The following is a 15,761-nucleotide window of genomic DNA, read 5'->3' on the forward strand; positions in this document are numbered from 1 at the left end:
TGCTGCCGTCTCCGCCTGGCACAAGGGTTACACGGGCGATTTCCTGGGGGGTTGGAGTCACCAGGGACCAGCTGCCCGCACCTGGCAGGGTCTCTGCCCCTCTGCCCTGCTAGACCCAGCTCCGCGGTCTGTTGTTCACCTCGCCCCACAGTCGCCAGCCTGCCATGGGGCAGAACTGCTGCCTGTGGGGCTGGAATGGAGGAGTAAGGCCCCACGCTGCAGCCTCCAGCTTCTCGCAGCAAATTCAAACCCGCGGGGGCTCAGCTGCAGGGGGGCGGCCGGGGGCAGAGCCGCAGCAGGTGTGAACAGCCCCACGGCTCGGCATGGCCCTTGCTGCTGTGCCGGAGAAATGTACACCTCAGAGAGTGACCCTTCGGACCAGGGGCAATCCGGCTCCCCCCCATGCTGCCCCATGGACGTGCCCCCCCCCACTGCCCCACAGACGCAGGCCGTTCCCCCACCACTGCCCCATGGACACAGGCCAGCTCCCCCCACCACTGCCCCATGGATGCAGGCCGTGTCTCCCACCCGCGCTGCCCCACGGATGTGGGTCATTCCCTGAGCCTCCAGGGAGACCTCCTGCCCTATGGAGCCCCTGTCCACACAGATCTTGGCCTGGGACACCCCCCCCACCTGGTCACTCCGGGAGCAGCGACTGATGGCATCGCTCCCCCCACAGCCCCTCGGCACGGGCGTGGAGGTGGGGCAGGCTGGCACTGAGCCGCGGGAGGGTGACGCGCTATCAGCACATCGGGCAATTAGCGTTAATTACAGCGTGTCGCTTCGCTCCGCACGAGTCCCCTCTGCCTGTCAAACGCTGCCTGACCCCAGCGTGGGGGGGAGCAGCTCCGGGGGGGGGGGGACCAGACAGCACCAGGCCCTTCTGGGAGGGGGGGGCCTCAGGTTCATGGCTCACAGGCTCCAGTGTCTCCGTCCAGCCCCCCATGGAGCCACCCGATCCCAGAGGCTGCTGGGAAAGTTTTGCCCCATCCCTGGGCCGGGCCCATCCCTGCACCAGGGCGAATCCGGGCGTCAGCTGCCAGCAATGAACCACTTCTGTTAGATGCCAGGGCTGCAGGTCGGGAGTGAGGGGCACCGGCAGGGCTGGGGGGGGCAGGACTGGACTGGCAGGGGCTGCGGGTTGGGAGTGAGGGGCGCCAGCAGGGCTGTGGGGGGGAGGGCTGGACTGGCAGGGGCTGCAGGTCGGGAGTGAGGGGCACCGGTAGAGCTGGGGAGGACCAGGGCCAGGGTGGCAGGGGCTGTGGGTCGGGAGTGAGGGGCACCGGCAGGGCTGGGGGGCAGGGCTGGGCTAGCAGGGGCTGCGGGTCGGGAGTGAGGGGCGCCGGCAGGGCTGGGGGGGGCAATGGGGGGTGCACACAGGTGGGAGCAGGGGGCTATGGGTTGGGAGGGGCACCGGCAGAGACAGCCACAGGCCTCTCTGTTCAGCAGGCCAGCAACGGTTGCCATAGCGACAAGAGCTGCTGGTCCCCGTTGCCATGGGCGATGAGAGGAGCTCCCTGCATCCCAGGGCAGCAGGGCCCGGCGGGGGGAGGGGGAGGTCACCCCCCCCCACACACAGAGGAAGTCAGGAAGGGGGGGCTGGCGGCCAGCACGTGCAGGGGGGGGCTGGTGTCCATTGCCCCCCCCAGTATCAGGCCAGGCAGCTCCCACCTGTGTGCACCCCCCATTGCCCCACAGGCCCCCACCCATCATGGAGAAACCCCTCCAGCCTCCCCCCATTCACAGGCACAGGGCACTGGGTGAGTTCCGGGGAGACGTGGGAGGGCAGGAGATTCAGGGGCTCAGAAGTGTGGGGCAGCAGTGGGGGGTTCCTGGGGCTCACAGTGTGGGGCAAACCTGGGGCACAGGGGCTCAGAAGTGTGGGGCAGGCCTGGGGCAGCGGTAGGGGGTTCCGGGGGCTCAGAGGTGTGGGGCAGGCCTGGGGCACAGGGGCTCAGAGGTGTGGGGCAGGCCTGGGGCAGCGGTAGGGGGTTCCGGGGGCTCAGAAGTGTGGGGCAGGCCTGGGTCAGCGGTAGGGGGTTCCGGGGGCTCAGAGGTGTGGGGCAGGCCTGGGGCGCAGGGGCTCAGAGGTGTGGGGCAGGCCTGGGGCGCAGGGGCAGAGAGAGAGGCGCTGCGGTTTCATACAGGTTGGTTTATCGTACAGTATCTGCGCTGGCACCGCATGGCTGAGATGCAGCGATGTGGCCAAGAACAGACGTGGGGGCCCAGCGAGGGGGGGGGGGCAAGGTCTGGGTCTCTCACCCCCCCAGTGCTGCCCTCAGGCTCTACCCCGAGGGGTCTTGTGCAGGGGGTGCCGGATCCTTGCCCCCATTATGCACCCCGCTGCCCAGCCATGGCTCCGGGGGCTCCAGCTTCACCCTCGTGCCGAGGGACCGGGGGGGGGCCAAAGGGGGTGTCCGGAGCCCCACCCTGAGCTACAGGCGTCTCCACGGGGGCGTCAGCTCTCGGCCCCTCCCAGCCCCGGACGGACGGACGCTCCTGGGCTGCCCAGGCCTCTCCCTGCTGGGGGGCCCCTGCGCTGGTCTGTTCAGTGGGACAGGGCCTGGATCCCCCAATCGGGCCCCTCGCCTGGGCGTCATCGAGTCCCTGGGGGGGCTGCTTTGCCACCAGGGCCTGTCCCGCCCGGCTGGGCATTGTGGGGGGGGGGGGGGGCTGCTCGGCCTAGAGACGTGTCCAGTGCGTTGCTAACAGAGGCTCCGGGAGGGTATCATAGCACCATGGGGGGTCAGTCCGTGCCCTGCTCCCCCTTCAGGCCACAGAGAGGTGCCCGCCCGCCTGCCCCACAGCACCGGCCCTAATAGGGCTGGACGTCCCGCGGGGTCCCTGGGCTCGGGCTGGGGGCTGGTGGGGGACAGCGGCAGGGTCCTGAGTGCGCCCTGGAGACAGCGAGGAGGGGGTGCCCGTGGGGGGGCAGCATGGCCCTGGGAGCTCCCCCCCCCGGCAGTCCGGAGCAGGTCCCCAGAGATCTCTGCCTGGTGGGGGGCAGCCTGGCCCCGGGAGCGTCCTTCGGGGGCTCCGTCCGGCGCCCTCAGCCCATGAAGCAGACGGGTCCCAGCTCGAAGCCAAATTTCTGGTTGGCGGCTCCGAAGTCCGGCACGGCCACGTCGGCCAAGGGCAGCGGCTCCGGGCGGGACGATCTCACCTCCAGCACCGTGCGCGCCTGGCCCTGGCGCAGCTGCGGAGACACGGCCAGCGTCAGGGCTGGGGAGGGGCCAGCAGCCCGGGGGAGGAGCCAGCAGCCCGGGGGAGGGGCCAGCAGCCCAGGGGGAGGGGCAGCCTTGCCCGGGGGGAGGAGCCAGCAGCCCAGGGGAGGGGCCAGCAGCCCAGGGGGAGGGGCAGCCTTTCCCAGGGAGAGGGGCAGAGAGGGGGAGGAGCCAGCAGCCCAGGGGAGGGGCCAGCAGCCCGGGGGGAGGGGCAGCCTTGCCCAGGGGGAGGGGCCAGCAGCCCAGGGGGAGGGGCAGCCTTACCCAGGGGGAGGGGCAGAGAGGGGGAGGAGCCAGCAGCCCAGGGGAGGGGCAGCCTTGGAGGCGGCCACTGAGCCATGGCCACAGGGACCATCCAGAAATTACTGCAGCCCCTTAAGACCTGTCCCTGGGGGGGGCCCAGGGGGCCCAGGCTGGAGCGGCTCCCCCAAGGGAACGGCATGGCCAGGTGCCCGGCCCGGTCACTAGGTCCCGATCCCAGGGCTGTGGGGCAGGAGCAGTGGGAGCAGGTGTGGCGGGGCTGTGGGGCAGGCAGGGGGTGGGAGATGTGGGGCAGGGGCAGCAGGGGGCGGGGCCGGCTCACCTGGCAGCCGTCGTGCAGGGCGCGGATGGGGGCCGCGGGGTGGTCGTGCCCCAGCTCCTGGCCGTCGGCCCCCCGGAAGCGCAGGGCCTGGGCGTAGCTGGCGGCCCCCGGCGTGGAACCAGGCGGCCGAGTCCTGGCAGCTGAGCGTGAAGTTCTGGCGGGCGCCGGCACTCAGCAGCCGCAGGAAGGTCAGTTGGGTCACACCCAGCGGGTTCCCGTCCGCGTCCACGTAGGAGAACTGGGGGGACAGAACCGGGCACACGGCCTTAGCCAGGGACCCCCCAGCTACCCCCCCAGCTCCCCCCACCCCGACCCGCCAACCCCCCTAGTGCCCTGCGACCCCCCTGAACCCCACCCGATACGCCAGGCCCAGCCCCCCGGCCCCGGCCCCGGCCCCGGCCCCGGCCTACCTTCCTGCCCCTCCTGAAGCTGCTGAACCAGCTCCCCGGCTTCTCCTTGCTCCAGGCAGCCAGTCGCACCTGGGGGCGAGAGGGGACGGAGCTCTGCCGGTGCCCCTCACTCCCGACCCGCAGCCCCTGCTAGCCCAGCCCTGCCCCCCCAGCTCTGCCAGTGCCCCTCACTCCCGACCCGCAGTCCCTGCTAGCCCAGCCCTGCCCCCCAGCTCTGCCGGTGCCCCTCACTCCCGACCCGCAGCTCCTGCTAGCCCAGCCCTGCCCCCCCAGCTCTGCCAGTGCCCCTCACTCCCGACCCGCAGCCCCTGCCAGCCCAGCCCCGCCACTCTGCCGGTGCCCCTCACTCCTGACCCATAGCCCCTGCTAGCCCAGCCCTGCCCCCCCCCCCAGCACTGCAGGTGGCCCTCACTCCTGACCCGCAGCCCCTGTGTGACGAGACAAAGTGGGACTGTTCTTAATGTTTTCTGTGTGAGTGCCTCAGTTTCCCCTATGCAGTTTTTAAGTCTCTAGGTGGTGGGATAAGGGTGTATAATTGCTGCAGAGCAAAGGGCCAGTGCACATAAATGCCCGACACTCTGTCTCCTAGCAACTGATGGCCTGGGCCCCTCCTCTGCAAAGGTGCCAACTGAAGGTGTTGGAGACAAAGAGATCAGGTGACCTCCTGGCCCGGAAAGGGACAAAGCCCAGAGGAGGAGGGGCTGGAGGGGAAGTCAGTTTGGAGCTAACTGGGGACAAGGAGTGAAGTGCAGACGTGGGTGTCCGGCTCACTGCCCCCCAGAATGGACCCGGCTGAGGGGTCCTGTTCTCTGGACCTACAAGCTCTGTTTTAGACCATGTTCCTGTCACCTAATAAACCTGTTTTACTGGCTGGCTGAGAGTCACGTCTGACTGCAAAGTGGGGGTGCAGGACCCTCTGGCTTCCCCAGGACCCCGCCTGGGCGGACTCGCTGTGGGAAGCGCACGGAGGGGCATATGCTGAATGCTCCAAGGTCAGACCCAGGAAGGTGAAGCCGTGTGAGCTTCTTGCCCTGAAGACAGTCTGCTCAAAGAAAGGAGACTTCCCCAGAGTCCTGCCTGGCTTTGTGGGGAGCAGTTCCAGAGCATCGTCCGGGGACTCTGTAAAAACCCTGATCGCCCAGCGCTGGGCTCCCCCCAGCTCCGCCGGTGCCCCTCACTCCCGACCCACAACCCCTGCTAGCCCAGCCCTGCCCCCCCACTCACACTCTGGAATCTCTTGTCTGGGAACAGGCAGGTCTCGCCGCCCGCTGTGAAGTTGCAGAAAACCTTGAAGGCGTCTCGGGCGCAGCCCTGGTTGGGGTCGATCCAGTACTCGCCTGGGGGAGGGGAGAGGTTGGGGGGCAGCCACAGGGGCCTTCCCCAGGCTGGTCCCTCTGAACGCCCGGCCTGCCCCCCCTCCAAGGGGTACCCCGTCTCACCCTCTGGCGTGGGCATGGCACAGATGTGCCCACAGACCCCCCATTCCCAGCACCCGCACCAGACAGCAGGATCTTGGGCCCCCTCCCCAGACTCCGGGGTCCCCGCGCCCCCAGGGTCCCGCGGGGGCTCACCGTCGGGAAGTGGGGGTGACACAGCTGCAGCTCCTTGCAGACGTGGGCTGGGCTCTCGGGGGTCCCCAGGGGGCGTCTCAGCTGCTCGACCTCGGTGCGCAGGGAGCTGAGCGAGGCGAACACCTCCTCCAGCCCCTCGGGCACGGAGTCGGGGGGCCCCGCCTGGTCCCCCTGCTCCCCCTCTGCCTCCCGGCGCCTCTTCCGGACCCCCTCCATGGGCAGCGGCTCCCGCAGCTCCGCCGGGCGGCCCTGGGCCGAGACGCGGGTGTGAGGGGCCCAGGCAGCACCCTGGGGGCCACTGGGACGGGACCCCAGCCAGGGAGCATTGCCCCCAACTCCACCCCCATGCCCTGGCTTGGGGGCCTCTGCCCCCTGCTGCCCCTCAGCCCCCGCTGCCCCCAGTGCCCCCCCCAGCCCCACTGGCCCCTCCGCTGCCCCCCCAGCCCCTGCTTCCCCCCAGCCCCCACTGGCCCCCCTGCTTCTCCCCCAGCGGCCCCCTTGCTGCCCCTGCTGCCCCTCCAGCCACTGCTGCCCCCTGCTTCCCCCCCAGCCCTCGCTTCTCCCTGCTGCCTCCCAGCCCCCTGCTGCCCCCCAGCACTCACCGGTGGCCCTGGGAGTCCAGGGGGTCCTGTGTCTCCTCTGGGGCCCAGGGCTCCCTGCAGAGGAAGGGTCAGAGCCCAGCCAGAAACTCCTGCCGCCCCTCCCCTCCCCCACAGCCTCCCCATTGCCCCCTACAGCCCCTCCCCTCCCCAACAGCCTCCCCATCGCCCCCTGCTGCCCCTCCTCTCCCCATCGCCCCACTGCCGCCCCTCCCCTCCCCCACAGCCTCCCCATCGCCCCCTGCTGCCCCCTCCTCTCCCCATCGCCCCCTGCTGCCCCTCCCCTCCCCCACAGCTCCCCATCACCCCCTGCTGCCCCTCCCCTCCCCCACAGCCTCCCCATCACCCCCTGCCGCACCTCCCCTCCCCCACAGCCTCCCCATTGCCCCCGCTACCTCCTCCCCTCCCCCACAGCCTCCCCATCGCCCCCTGCTGCCCCCTCCCCTCCCCCACAGCCTCCCCATCGCCCCCTGCAGCCCCTCCCCTCCCCCACAGCCTCCCCATCACCCCCTGCCGCACCTCCCCTCCCCCACACCCTCCCCATTGCCCCCGCTACCTCCTCCCCTCCCCCACACCCTCCCCATCACCCCCTGCTGCCCCTCCCCTCTCCTCCCCCACAGCCTCCCCATCGCCCCCTGCAGCCCCTCCCCTCCCCCACAGCCTCCCCATCGCCCCCTGCAGCCCCTCCCCTCCCCTCCCCCACAGCCTCCCCATCGCCCCCTGCAGCAGGACCTGCACCAGCAGCCCCCAGGGACCGACAGACCCTGGCTATGGAAGAGATCACGTGGGTCAGGAGCCAGGACTCTTGGGTTCCCCCCCAGCTCTGTGGGGAAGGGGGTCTGGTTTCCTGGCTGTGGTCTGGGGGCTGCCCCCCCTACCTCCCCGCCCTTCCTGGAGCCCCAATCCCTGCCCTGGGCACTCACCGGCGACCCCTTGGAGCCCTTCTGGCCCAGCGGCCCCTATGGAGAGAATGGGGGGGTGAGCAATGGGGGGGTGCTGGGGGGTCCTGGAGCCAGGACAGGGGTGGGGGCCATTCTCCAGGGGTCTCTGGGTGGCGCTGTGGGTCTCCAGCCCAGCTCCCACCCCATCCCTTTGACAGAGGGGGCGGGCGAGGGGCCCCAGGGCGTGGAGGGGGCGGCTGAGGGGCCCAGCAGCCGTGTGATACTCACCGCGAGCCCAGGGGATCCAGGAGGGCCCGGGGGGCCAATGGGGCCGGCCAAGCCCTGCGGGGCAAGGAACATGTCAGCTCCACTCCCCCCGACCAGACGCTGACCAACGGCCAAGGGGGACCCCACTGCTGACGGTGCAGACCCAGACGTGTGTCCCCAGCACTGGGAGATGTGGGGGGCACATGCAGCCTCCCCATCCTGCCTGAGCCCCCCACCCTCCACGCAGCCCCCCCATCTCACACGCAGCCCCCCATCCTGCCTGAGCCCCCCACCTCACACACAGCCCCCCACCTCACATGCAGCCCCCCATCCTGCCTGAGCCCCCCCACCTCACACGCAGCCCCACATACTCACAGGGTCTCCTTTGGGCCCTGGGACCCCCTGGTTGCCAGGCAGCCCCTGGTCGCCCTTCTCCCCCATCTCCCCTGGGGGGCCGATGAGTCCGATGAGCCCTGCGTGACCCTGGGGGGCAGAGGGTTTAGCTGAGGGGGGGGCATCTGTGCCATGGAGCTGGGGGGGGTCTGTCCTGCGGGACTCCACTCTGGGCAGTGGTGTAAACATGGGGTGCCGAAGTGGGAATGTTCTTAATGTTTTCTCGGAACATGGTGTGTGCCTCAGTTTCCCCATGTACTGCTGGGGGGATTCGGGTGTGTGACCCTGCAGAGACCCCCAGAGGGCAGGTGTAAGTACCCTCGGCACAGGCAGTGGGGGCCAGACTGTAACCTAGCAACTGACACCCCCCCCCCAAGGTGTTGGGACCAAAGAGACTAGGGGAGGGCGGTTATGGGGGTGGGGGTCGGAGGCCAGGCAGCTGGAGGCTGGTCAGTCTCCTGGTTTGGTACTGGGGGGGCAGGAGTCTGGATCCCTCCCCCCCAACTGGACGTTTTGCTGAGTCCCGGCTCCCTGGGCTGCCGAGCTCTGTACACGCCTGTGCCCCACGCCGGCTGGGTGTGGGGGCAGGGCCCTGTGGGGCTTCCCTGGGGTCCCGCCGTGGGGGGCTCATGGGGTGACCGAACGCTCCGAGCCATTCCCGAGCGCAGGGGCAATACGTTAAAACAAATGAACGACCCCAGGTGGATGCGCCCCCCGCAGCGACAAGGACCCAGGAGTCCGGCCCCAGCTGCACCCCCTGTCCCGGGGCTGGACGCTGGGTTAAGGCCCCCAGCGAGGGCAGCACTGGCTGTGATGGGGCCTGGCGCAGGCCAGCTGTGGGGCTGGCAGCAGCGGCCGCAGCACGGGCCCCATGTGGGGGGAGCTCACAACTGGGGGCAGATCCCAAGAGCAGGGGGGGCAACAAGCCGAGGGGGGGCTCTGAGTAGGGGGGGCCATTCCTGGGCCTGCAGGGGACTGGGGGGAGGGGCCATGCCAGGCAGCAAGAGGAGGGGGAGGCGAAATGGCTGAGCAGTGGGGGGGAGGCGCAGGCCCCCCCATGGGGCCCCACTCACCTTGTCACCCTTGTAGCCGGGGTCTCCCTTGAGGCCGGGCAAACCTGTGGGACCCTGTGAGAGATGAGAGGCCATTACCCTCAGTGCCCCAGCCCTGCCCCCCAGCCCTGCCCCCGGATCTCACTCACCATGGGGCCCGGCGGCCCTGCCTGCCCCGGGGCCCCCAGCAGGCCATGCTCCCCCTGGGGAGGAAACACAGAGTTATGAGACGTGGCTCCCCCAAACCGAGCCCCCCCAGCCACAGGGCGAGTCCCTGACCCCCCGCCAGCTCCAGACGGGGTCACCCCACAGACCAAGTGCCCCCCAATTCTCTCATCAGGCCCTCCTGCCCTGCCCCCTCTGCTCACCCCCCCCAGCTGCCCCCCGCCCCCTCACTCACCGGCCCTGCCCCCTCTGCTCACCCCACCCAGCCCCCTGCCACCCCCCCAGCTGCCCCCCGCCCCCTCACTCACCGGCCCTGCCCCCTCTGCTCGCCCCCCCAGCCCCCTGCCAGCCTCCCCAGCTGCCCCCCGCCCCCTCACTCACCGGCCCTGCCCCCTCTGCTCACCCCCACCCCCTCAGCTGCCCACCGCCTCCTCACTCACCGGCCCCACCCCCCCACCCCCATCGCGCCCCACCAGGCTGGCACTCACGGCTGCACCGGGGATCCCGCGCAGACCTTCTGAGCCAGGCCGGCCGGGGGGGCCCTGCACCCCCACGGGGCCCATCTTCCCGGAAGGCCCCTCGGTGCCCGGCTCGCCCTGGGCAGGGGGAGAAGGGGCCGCGTCAGAGCCCGGGCCCCAGGCAGGGATCCCCGTCTCGCCGGCTCCCGGGTGTGGGGGGGATCGAGTTGGGGGGGTCTCAGCCCAGCCCTGGGGGCAGGTCTCCTGAGCACACAGACCCCCAGACCCCCCCCCCCCCCCCGGGTCCCTGGCTGCCAGCTCAGCACAGATGGGGGCTGACCCAGCCCCGGGGGAGGGGGGGAGGCCTGGCAGTGCCCGCGACGAGGCACCAGAAGTGCTGGGGGGGTCCCCTTACCTTGGCGCCCTTCTCGCCCGGCCGACCCTCGCGCCCAGCTGGCCCCACCGCACCCTGCACAGAGAGAGGGCGAGTGAGTCACCCGCACCCTGACCCCACTGGGCCTCTCCCCCAGACCCCAACCCCACTGGGCCCCTCCCCCAATCCCTCCTCCCTTACCCCACTGGGCCCCTCCCCCAGATCCTGACCCCATTAGCTTGTCCCCCAATCCCCCCACCCTAACGGGCCCCTCCCCCCAGATCCTGACCCCATTAGCCTGTCCCCCAATCTCCCCATCCCTGACCCCATTTGTGCCCTCCCCCAATCCCCTCCTCCCTGACCCCACTGAGTCCCTCCCCCCAGATCCTGACCCCACTGGGCCCCTCCCCCACGAGCCGTGACCCACTGGCAGCCTCTACTCACCCTCTTCCCTGGGGGACCGGGGGGACCCGGTTCCCCAGAAGCGCCTGCCGGGCCCTGCACACAAACCACAAGATCAGTAGGAGCCTGGGGGCCCCACACGCTCAGGGGAGGGGCCCCAGAAACTGACAAGGAGCTTCAGCTATAGCTCAGCACTCCCCCTCCACAGGGCCCTTCGCTTAGGGGCACCAGGCACCATTGCCCCGGGGTCTCTGTGAGGGGTGCTGGGCACCCAGGGGTCCCCCCATCGCCCAAGGGTCTCTGTGAGGGGTGCTGGGCACCCAGAGGTTCCCCCCCATTGTCCAGGGGTCTCTGTGAGGGGTGCTGGGCACCCAGAGGTCCCCCCCCCATTGCCCAGGGGTCTCTGTGAGGGGTGCTGGGCACCCAGGGGTCCCCCCATCGCCAGGGGTCTCTGTGAGGGGTGCTGGGCACCCAGGGGTCCCCGGCACCCAGGGGTCCCCCCATCGCCAGGGGTCTCTGTTAGGGGTGCTGGGCACCCTCTGGACTTTGCGCTGTGACGGGGGGAAAGGGTTACGCAGTGCAGGAGAGGGGAGGTGCGCGCGTCTGGACAGGACATAGACCCCTTGCAGCCACAGCCGGAGGGAGATTTTCCTGGCCTTGCGCAGGGACGCTGAGGGGGCCCCAGATCGGGGGCCCAGGACGGCAGGTGAGAGTCTGGGCCTCACAGATCCCAAGGCACCGCTGTGCCCATCTTGTCCGACTCCAGCCGGCCAGAGCCCTGCAGCCCCCAGGCGGACTGAAGAGTGGCCAGCGCTGGAGGAGCCGCCCGGCCCCTGGGACGGGCCAGTGGCTAATCACACTCCCAGGTAACGGCCCCATTCACAGCCTGGATGCGTCTGGCTGCCCCGGCCAGCCTGGAGCGCGTTCAGTGGGGGAGCCCCGTGTAAATACCCCCCTCCATGGCGCTGATCGTCACCCCTCACCCTTCTGTTCAGCTGCGTCAGCGGCTGGTGGCCACCTGGTCACGGGCCAGCCCAGGCTCGGGGCAACCCGGGCAGATCCTGTTCTCTACATGGCCCCGAGGCTCCTGCCAGACCCAGGGTGCTGGGCTGGACAGGCCATCGCGTGCCCCAGCCTGGCCGTCCCGGTGTTCACAAATACATCGAGCTCTTGGCATTTCTCACTCTGAGGCAGCTTCTCCGACCCCCCTCCAATGTATCAACCTCCTGCCTGAATAATCCAGGAGCGTCTCAACCCGAAAAGATCCGCAGCCAACGGCTACGGCAGGAGCCGTCTGTTCAAGCCGCGCCGGAGACGCTAAGGGCCTCTCTCGACAGATCCTTATTTCAGCAGCTACAGAAAACGCCAGCCCTCGGCCATCACAACCAGCCTCTTTCTGGCCATTCCCTAATGGCCAGCGAGCCACCGGACCATCACTGACAACAGCTGAGAGCCAGATACAACTCAGCTCCTGCGTAACGTCAGAACGGCCAGACCGGGTCAGAGCAAAGGTCCATCTAGCCCAGTGTCCTGCCTCTGAGAGTGGCCAGTGCCAGGGGCCCCAGAGGGAATGAACAGAACAGGGAATCATCAAGTGATCCAGCCCCTGTCGCCCATGCCCAGCGTCTGGCAAACAGAGGCTAGGGACATCATCCCTGCCCATCCTGGCTAATAGCCATTAATGGACCTATCCTCCATGAACTGATCTAGTTCTTTTTTGAACCCTGTTATAGTCTTGGCCTTCACAACCTCCTCTGGCAAGGAGTTCCACAGGTTGACTGTGTGTTGTGTGAACATATACTTCCTTTTGTTTGTTTTAAACCTGCTGCCTATTAATTTCATTTGGTGACCCTGGACCTTGTGTTACGTGAATGCATAAATAACACTTCCTTATTTACTTTCTCCACACCAGTCATGATTTTATAGACCTCCATCATATCCCCCCTTAGTTGTCTCTTTTCCAACCTGAATAGTCCCAGTCTTATTAATCTCTCCTCATACAGAAGCTGATCCATACCGGGGTGACCAGATCTGCCTGCAGCATTCAAGGGGTGGGCGTCCCATGGGTTTATATAGAGGCAATAGGACAGTTTCTGTCTTATTATCTGTCCCTTTGCTAACAGTTCCCAACATCCTGTTAGTTTCTGTGCCTGATGCTGCGCACTGCCTGGATGTTTTCAGAGAACTCTCCACCATGGCTCCAGCATCTCGCCCTGGGGCAGCTGACGTTCACCCTGAATACAAAAACAACAAGGAGTCTGGTGGCACCTTAAAGACTAACAGATTTATTTGGGCATAAGCTTTCGTGAGTAAAAACCTCACTTCTTCGGATGCATAGCTATGCATAAATCTGTTAGTCTTTAAGGTGCCACCAGACTCCTTGTTGTTTTTGTAGATACAGACTAACACGGCTACCCCCTGATACCTGAATACAAAGAAACTCCCAGGCGAGGTGGGCCCATGGCTCCTGACAGCCAATCAGGGGGGTTGGGGGGCTGAGTGACCGTGGGCAGGTGACTGGTTTGTTGCCTTCAGGCCGGCTGGAGCAGGGACCCAGACAGGACAGGGTGGAGCAGGCTGAATACCAGGGTTCAGAAGACACTCAACCTTCAGCCCCCAGCTGGCCCCACACACCCAGCCTCCCCTGCCCTGGTTTGTCCCTGCAGGTGTGGCTGGGTTTGTATTTCCTTTCCCTGCTCCCCGCCCCAGCAGCCAGCCTGTGCGCGTCCCTCCTAGACCAGCCAGCGGGGCAGCTTGGGATCTCTCACCCCCGGACTGACAGAGCCGGAGATCCGGCCCAGATGGGCTCCCTGGCGGCTCGGCTGGGCGGAGCCCTGGTTTGATGAAGCGAGCAATTTTCTGGATGGTTTGCATGAACACTGTGTGTGCCTCAGTTTCCCTGTGTGCTGCGTGTGTAAGGACAGGTGGCGGGGGAGGGGATATAGGGGGCTGGGCTGGGGACAAGGAGCAGCCGGCCCATGGGGACGGACCCAACTGGCTGGGACTGGCCAGGCCGAGGCCCCTGAGACCTGCCTGGGCTGGATTCAGACGTACAATAAACCTCCTGTTTGAGGCTGGCTGGGTCACTGCTGGGAGCGACTGGGGGAGGGGGCGTTGCTCCCTCTGGGGTGGGGGTCCCGGGGCCCACGGCAGAGCCAGGCTGCTGAAGGCTCAGAGGTGCGGTCCCAGGAGGCGGCGGGGCCAGCGGGCCTGGCCCCAGTGAGCGAGCGCCACCCTCGCCGGGGCATTGCTCCCGGGGCCATTCGGAGCCGGGGCCTGGCTCGGCCGCATGGCCCATGTCTGAGCCTTCGCTGCTCTATGCCAAACTGGGGCCATCCTGGGGCCGGGGGCCAACGAGCCTGTCTCTGCTTGGGGGACGCGCCCGGGGGTCGCTGCCGGTCCTGCCTGAGCCGCGCTGGTCCCTGCAGAGGGGTCAGGTCTGTGCCCAGGCGTTGGGCTCAGCCGGACCCACCGGGCAGAGCTCACGGCGGGCAGCAGGAGGGCTGGAGCCCCCAGGCTCAGCCTTGGAGGTGGTGAGGCGCGTGGCCAGGCCTGCAGGAAGAGCGGGTCCCCTGGGGGCTCTGGCACGCCGAGGGGCTCCTGCCAGGGGGGCTCAGTGTAGATAAATCTCTGATAATTTTCATATGACTTTACATTGTGCCTCTTCATATAACCTTGTGGTGGGTCTACCCACGTGTGACCTCTGTTTTCATGGGACTTTGTACCAAAGCCTCATTTAGAAACTTTGCATTGCCCTTGGTATAATATTATAGCCCCTAAGGATAGAATAAAATAGAAGAAAAATTTCTTTTTGCTAGGAGTAGAACAAGAGCTCTTCCCCCCCCCCCCCCCACACTCTTAATCAATTGCCCTGTTGAATGAATGAGGTGTGGATGAGCAAGGCATGGAAGGCAGCACCTCCAGACAGCCTCAACTGTTGGAGAGGGGCTGGGAGCCAGACCCAAGGACAATAAAACGTGTCAAGTGGGCTCATTAAAGACAAGCAGACATACCAACGGCCTCGGGGGTTAGAAGCAAGCACCTTCTTTTGGAAACACCCTCTTTGCAGCATTGGGACAACACTCAAAAGAAAGCAGCACAAAGGACCAATGGACACAGACACAGAGTTTGAATCTGGTCTAGATTTGCATGAGAGGAAAGCTGCTATAAAAGTGAGGTGTCTTGCAGAGGACCCCGGGTCTCGTCTTGTCAACATGGGAGCATTGATCCGGATCGGCAGAAGCCCGGCTCCACCCCCTCCCCCATCTAACTCACCTGGCCAGTGAAGTTAAGGGGAGCAACTAATTGGTAACAACAAGACGGAGTGTGTTTGTGTGTGTGTGTGAGTGTAAGTGTAATATATTATATGCATATAATACAGTGTTAGTGAATACATGTATTACTAATAAATGTGGCGTTTTGTCTTATTCCCCCTGAAAAGATCCTGTGCAGTACTTTAAGTACAACATCAGCACAGAGCTGTAGATCTGTGACATTCCCCCCCCCCATCACGTGTTGGCCCCTCTGTTAGGGGGCCTGGGGCCTCTCCCTCAGGGGCTCTGGGTGCTGCTCCCAGCCCATGGCAGGAGACGGCGCCTGTGCAGCGTGGGCCCTCCCCGCCCGTTGCTGCCATCACTCACCGGCATGCCTGGGTCCCCGCCGTCACCCTTCTCCCCGGGGGCTCCATCCAGGCCCTGCGCACATGGGACGGGTTAGTGCCCCATCCCAGCCAGAGCCACCCCCCACTGGCAACCAAGGGGCTGCCCAAACTCAGCACTGCCCCCCTCCTGGGAACAGAGCTGGGGAGAGAACCCAGGAATCCTGGCTCCAGCCCTCCCCCCACTAGCCCCCACTCCCCTCCCAGAGCCAGAGATAGAACCCAGGAGTCCTGGACAGACCCCTCCCCCCAGGGCCTGGCTGGACTGGGCTGATGCTGCCACGTGCTGGGGCAGCCCCAGGAACTCCCTTGCCCCCCTCATGTGGGGGCAGCACAGCGGGGCCGCAGGGGCTGTGTGCCCAGGTCCCCGTCTGCAGGCACAGTCTGGGGGAACACGGGGGGCTCAGGCCTGTCAGGATGGGCTGGAGCCACGTGGGGTGAGCAGGGGATACTCACCGGCACCCCGGGGTCTCCAGGGGGGCCTGGGTCGCCAGGGAAACCGATGGGGCCCTGCAGGGAGAAAGGGTCCGTGAGCCGGAGGCAGAGCCCGAGAGACCCCTCGAGGCCTGGACACCGGGGGAGTGGGGGCAACTGGGGGCTGGGCGGGTGTGTTGGGGGGGTGCAGCGTGAGGGCAGGTGTCAGCAATGAAGTCACGCCCCCGTTCCCCTTATTCCTGGCCCCATGAAGTACCCCCAGCCCTGCTGGCCCCATGCAGAGCCCCCCCC

At 67.1% G+C, this 15,761-nt stretch overlaps 1 protein-coding gene across 1 annotated transcript in view; it reads right to left on the reverse strand.

Moving 5' to 3' along the window:
* Positions 1–2,137: 2,137 nt before the first annotated feature.
* COL5A3 (collagen type V alpha 3 chain) overlaps positions 2,138–15,761 on the reverse strand; it is a 61,884-nt gene continuing 48,260 nt past the window's right edge. Inside the window, 16 exon segments of the mRNA XM_065576454.1 lie at positions 2,138–3,196; positions 3,808–4,045; positions 4,218–4,286; positions 5,442–5,557; positions 5,560–6,037; positions 6,391–6,444; positions 7,311–7,346; positions 7,557–7,610; positions 7,911–8,018; positions 9,002–9,055; positions 9,130–9,183; positions 9,634–9,741; positions 10,019–10,072; positions 10,421–10,474; positions 15,019–15,072; positions 15,492–15,545. Coding sequence (XP_065432526.1) covers positions 2,706–3,196; positions 3,808–4,045; positions 4,218–4,286; positions 5,442–5,557; positions 5,560–6,037; positions 6,391–6,444; positions 7,311–7,346; positions 7,557–7,610; positions 7,911–8,018; positions 9,002–9,055; positions 9,130–9,183; positions 9,634–9,741; positions 10,019–10,072; positions 10,421–10,474; positions 15,019–15,072; positions 15,492–15,545 — 2,076 coding nt within the window. The 3' untranslated portion in view covers positions 2,138–2,705.

This window comes from Chrysemys picta, chromosome 22 (assembly GCF_011386835.1).
Source record: "Chrysemys picta bellii isolate R12L10 chromosome 22, ASM1138683v2, whole genome shotgun sequence".
NCBI lineage: Eukaryota > Metazoa > Chordata > Testudines > Emydidae > Chrysemys > Chrysemys picta.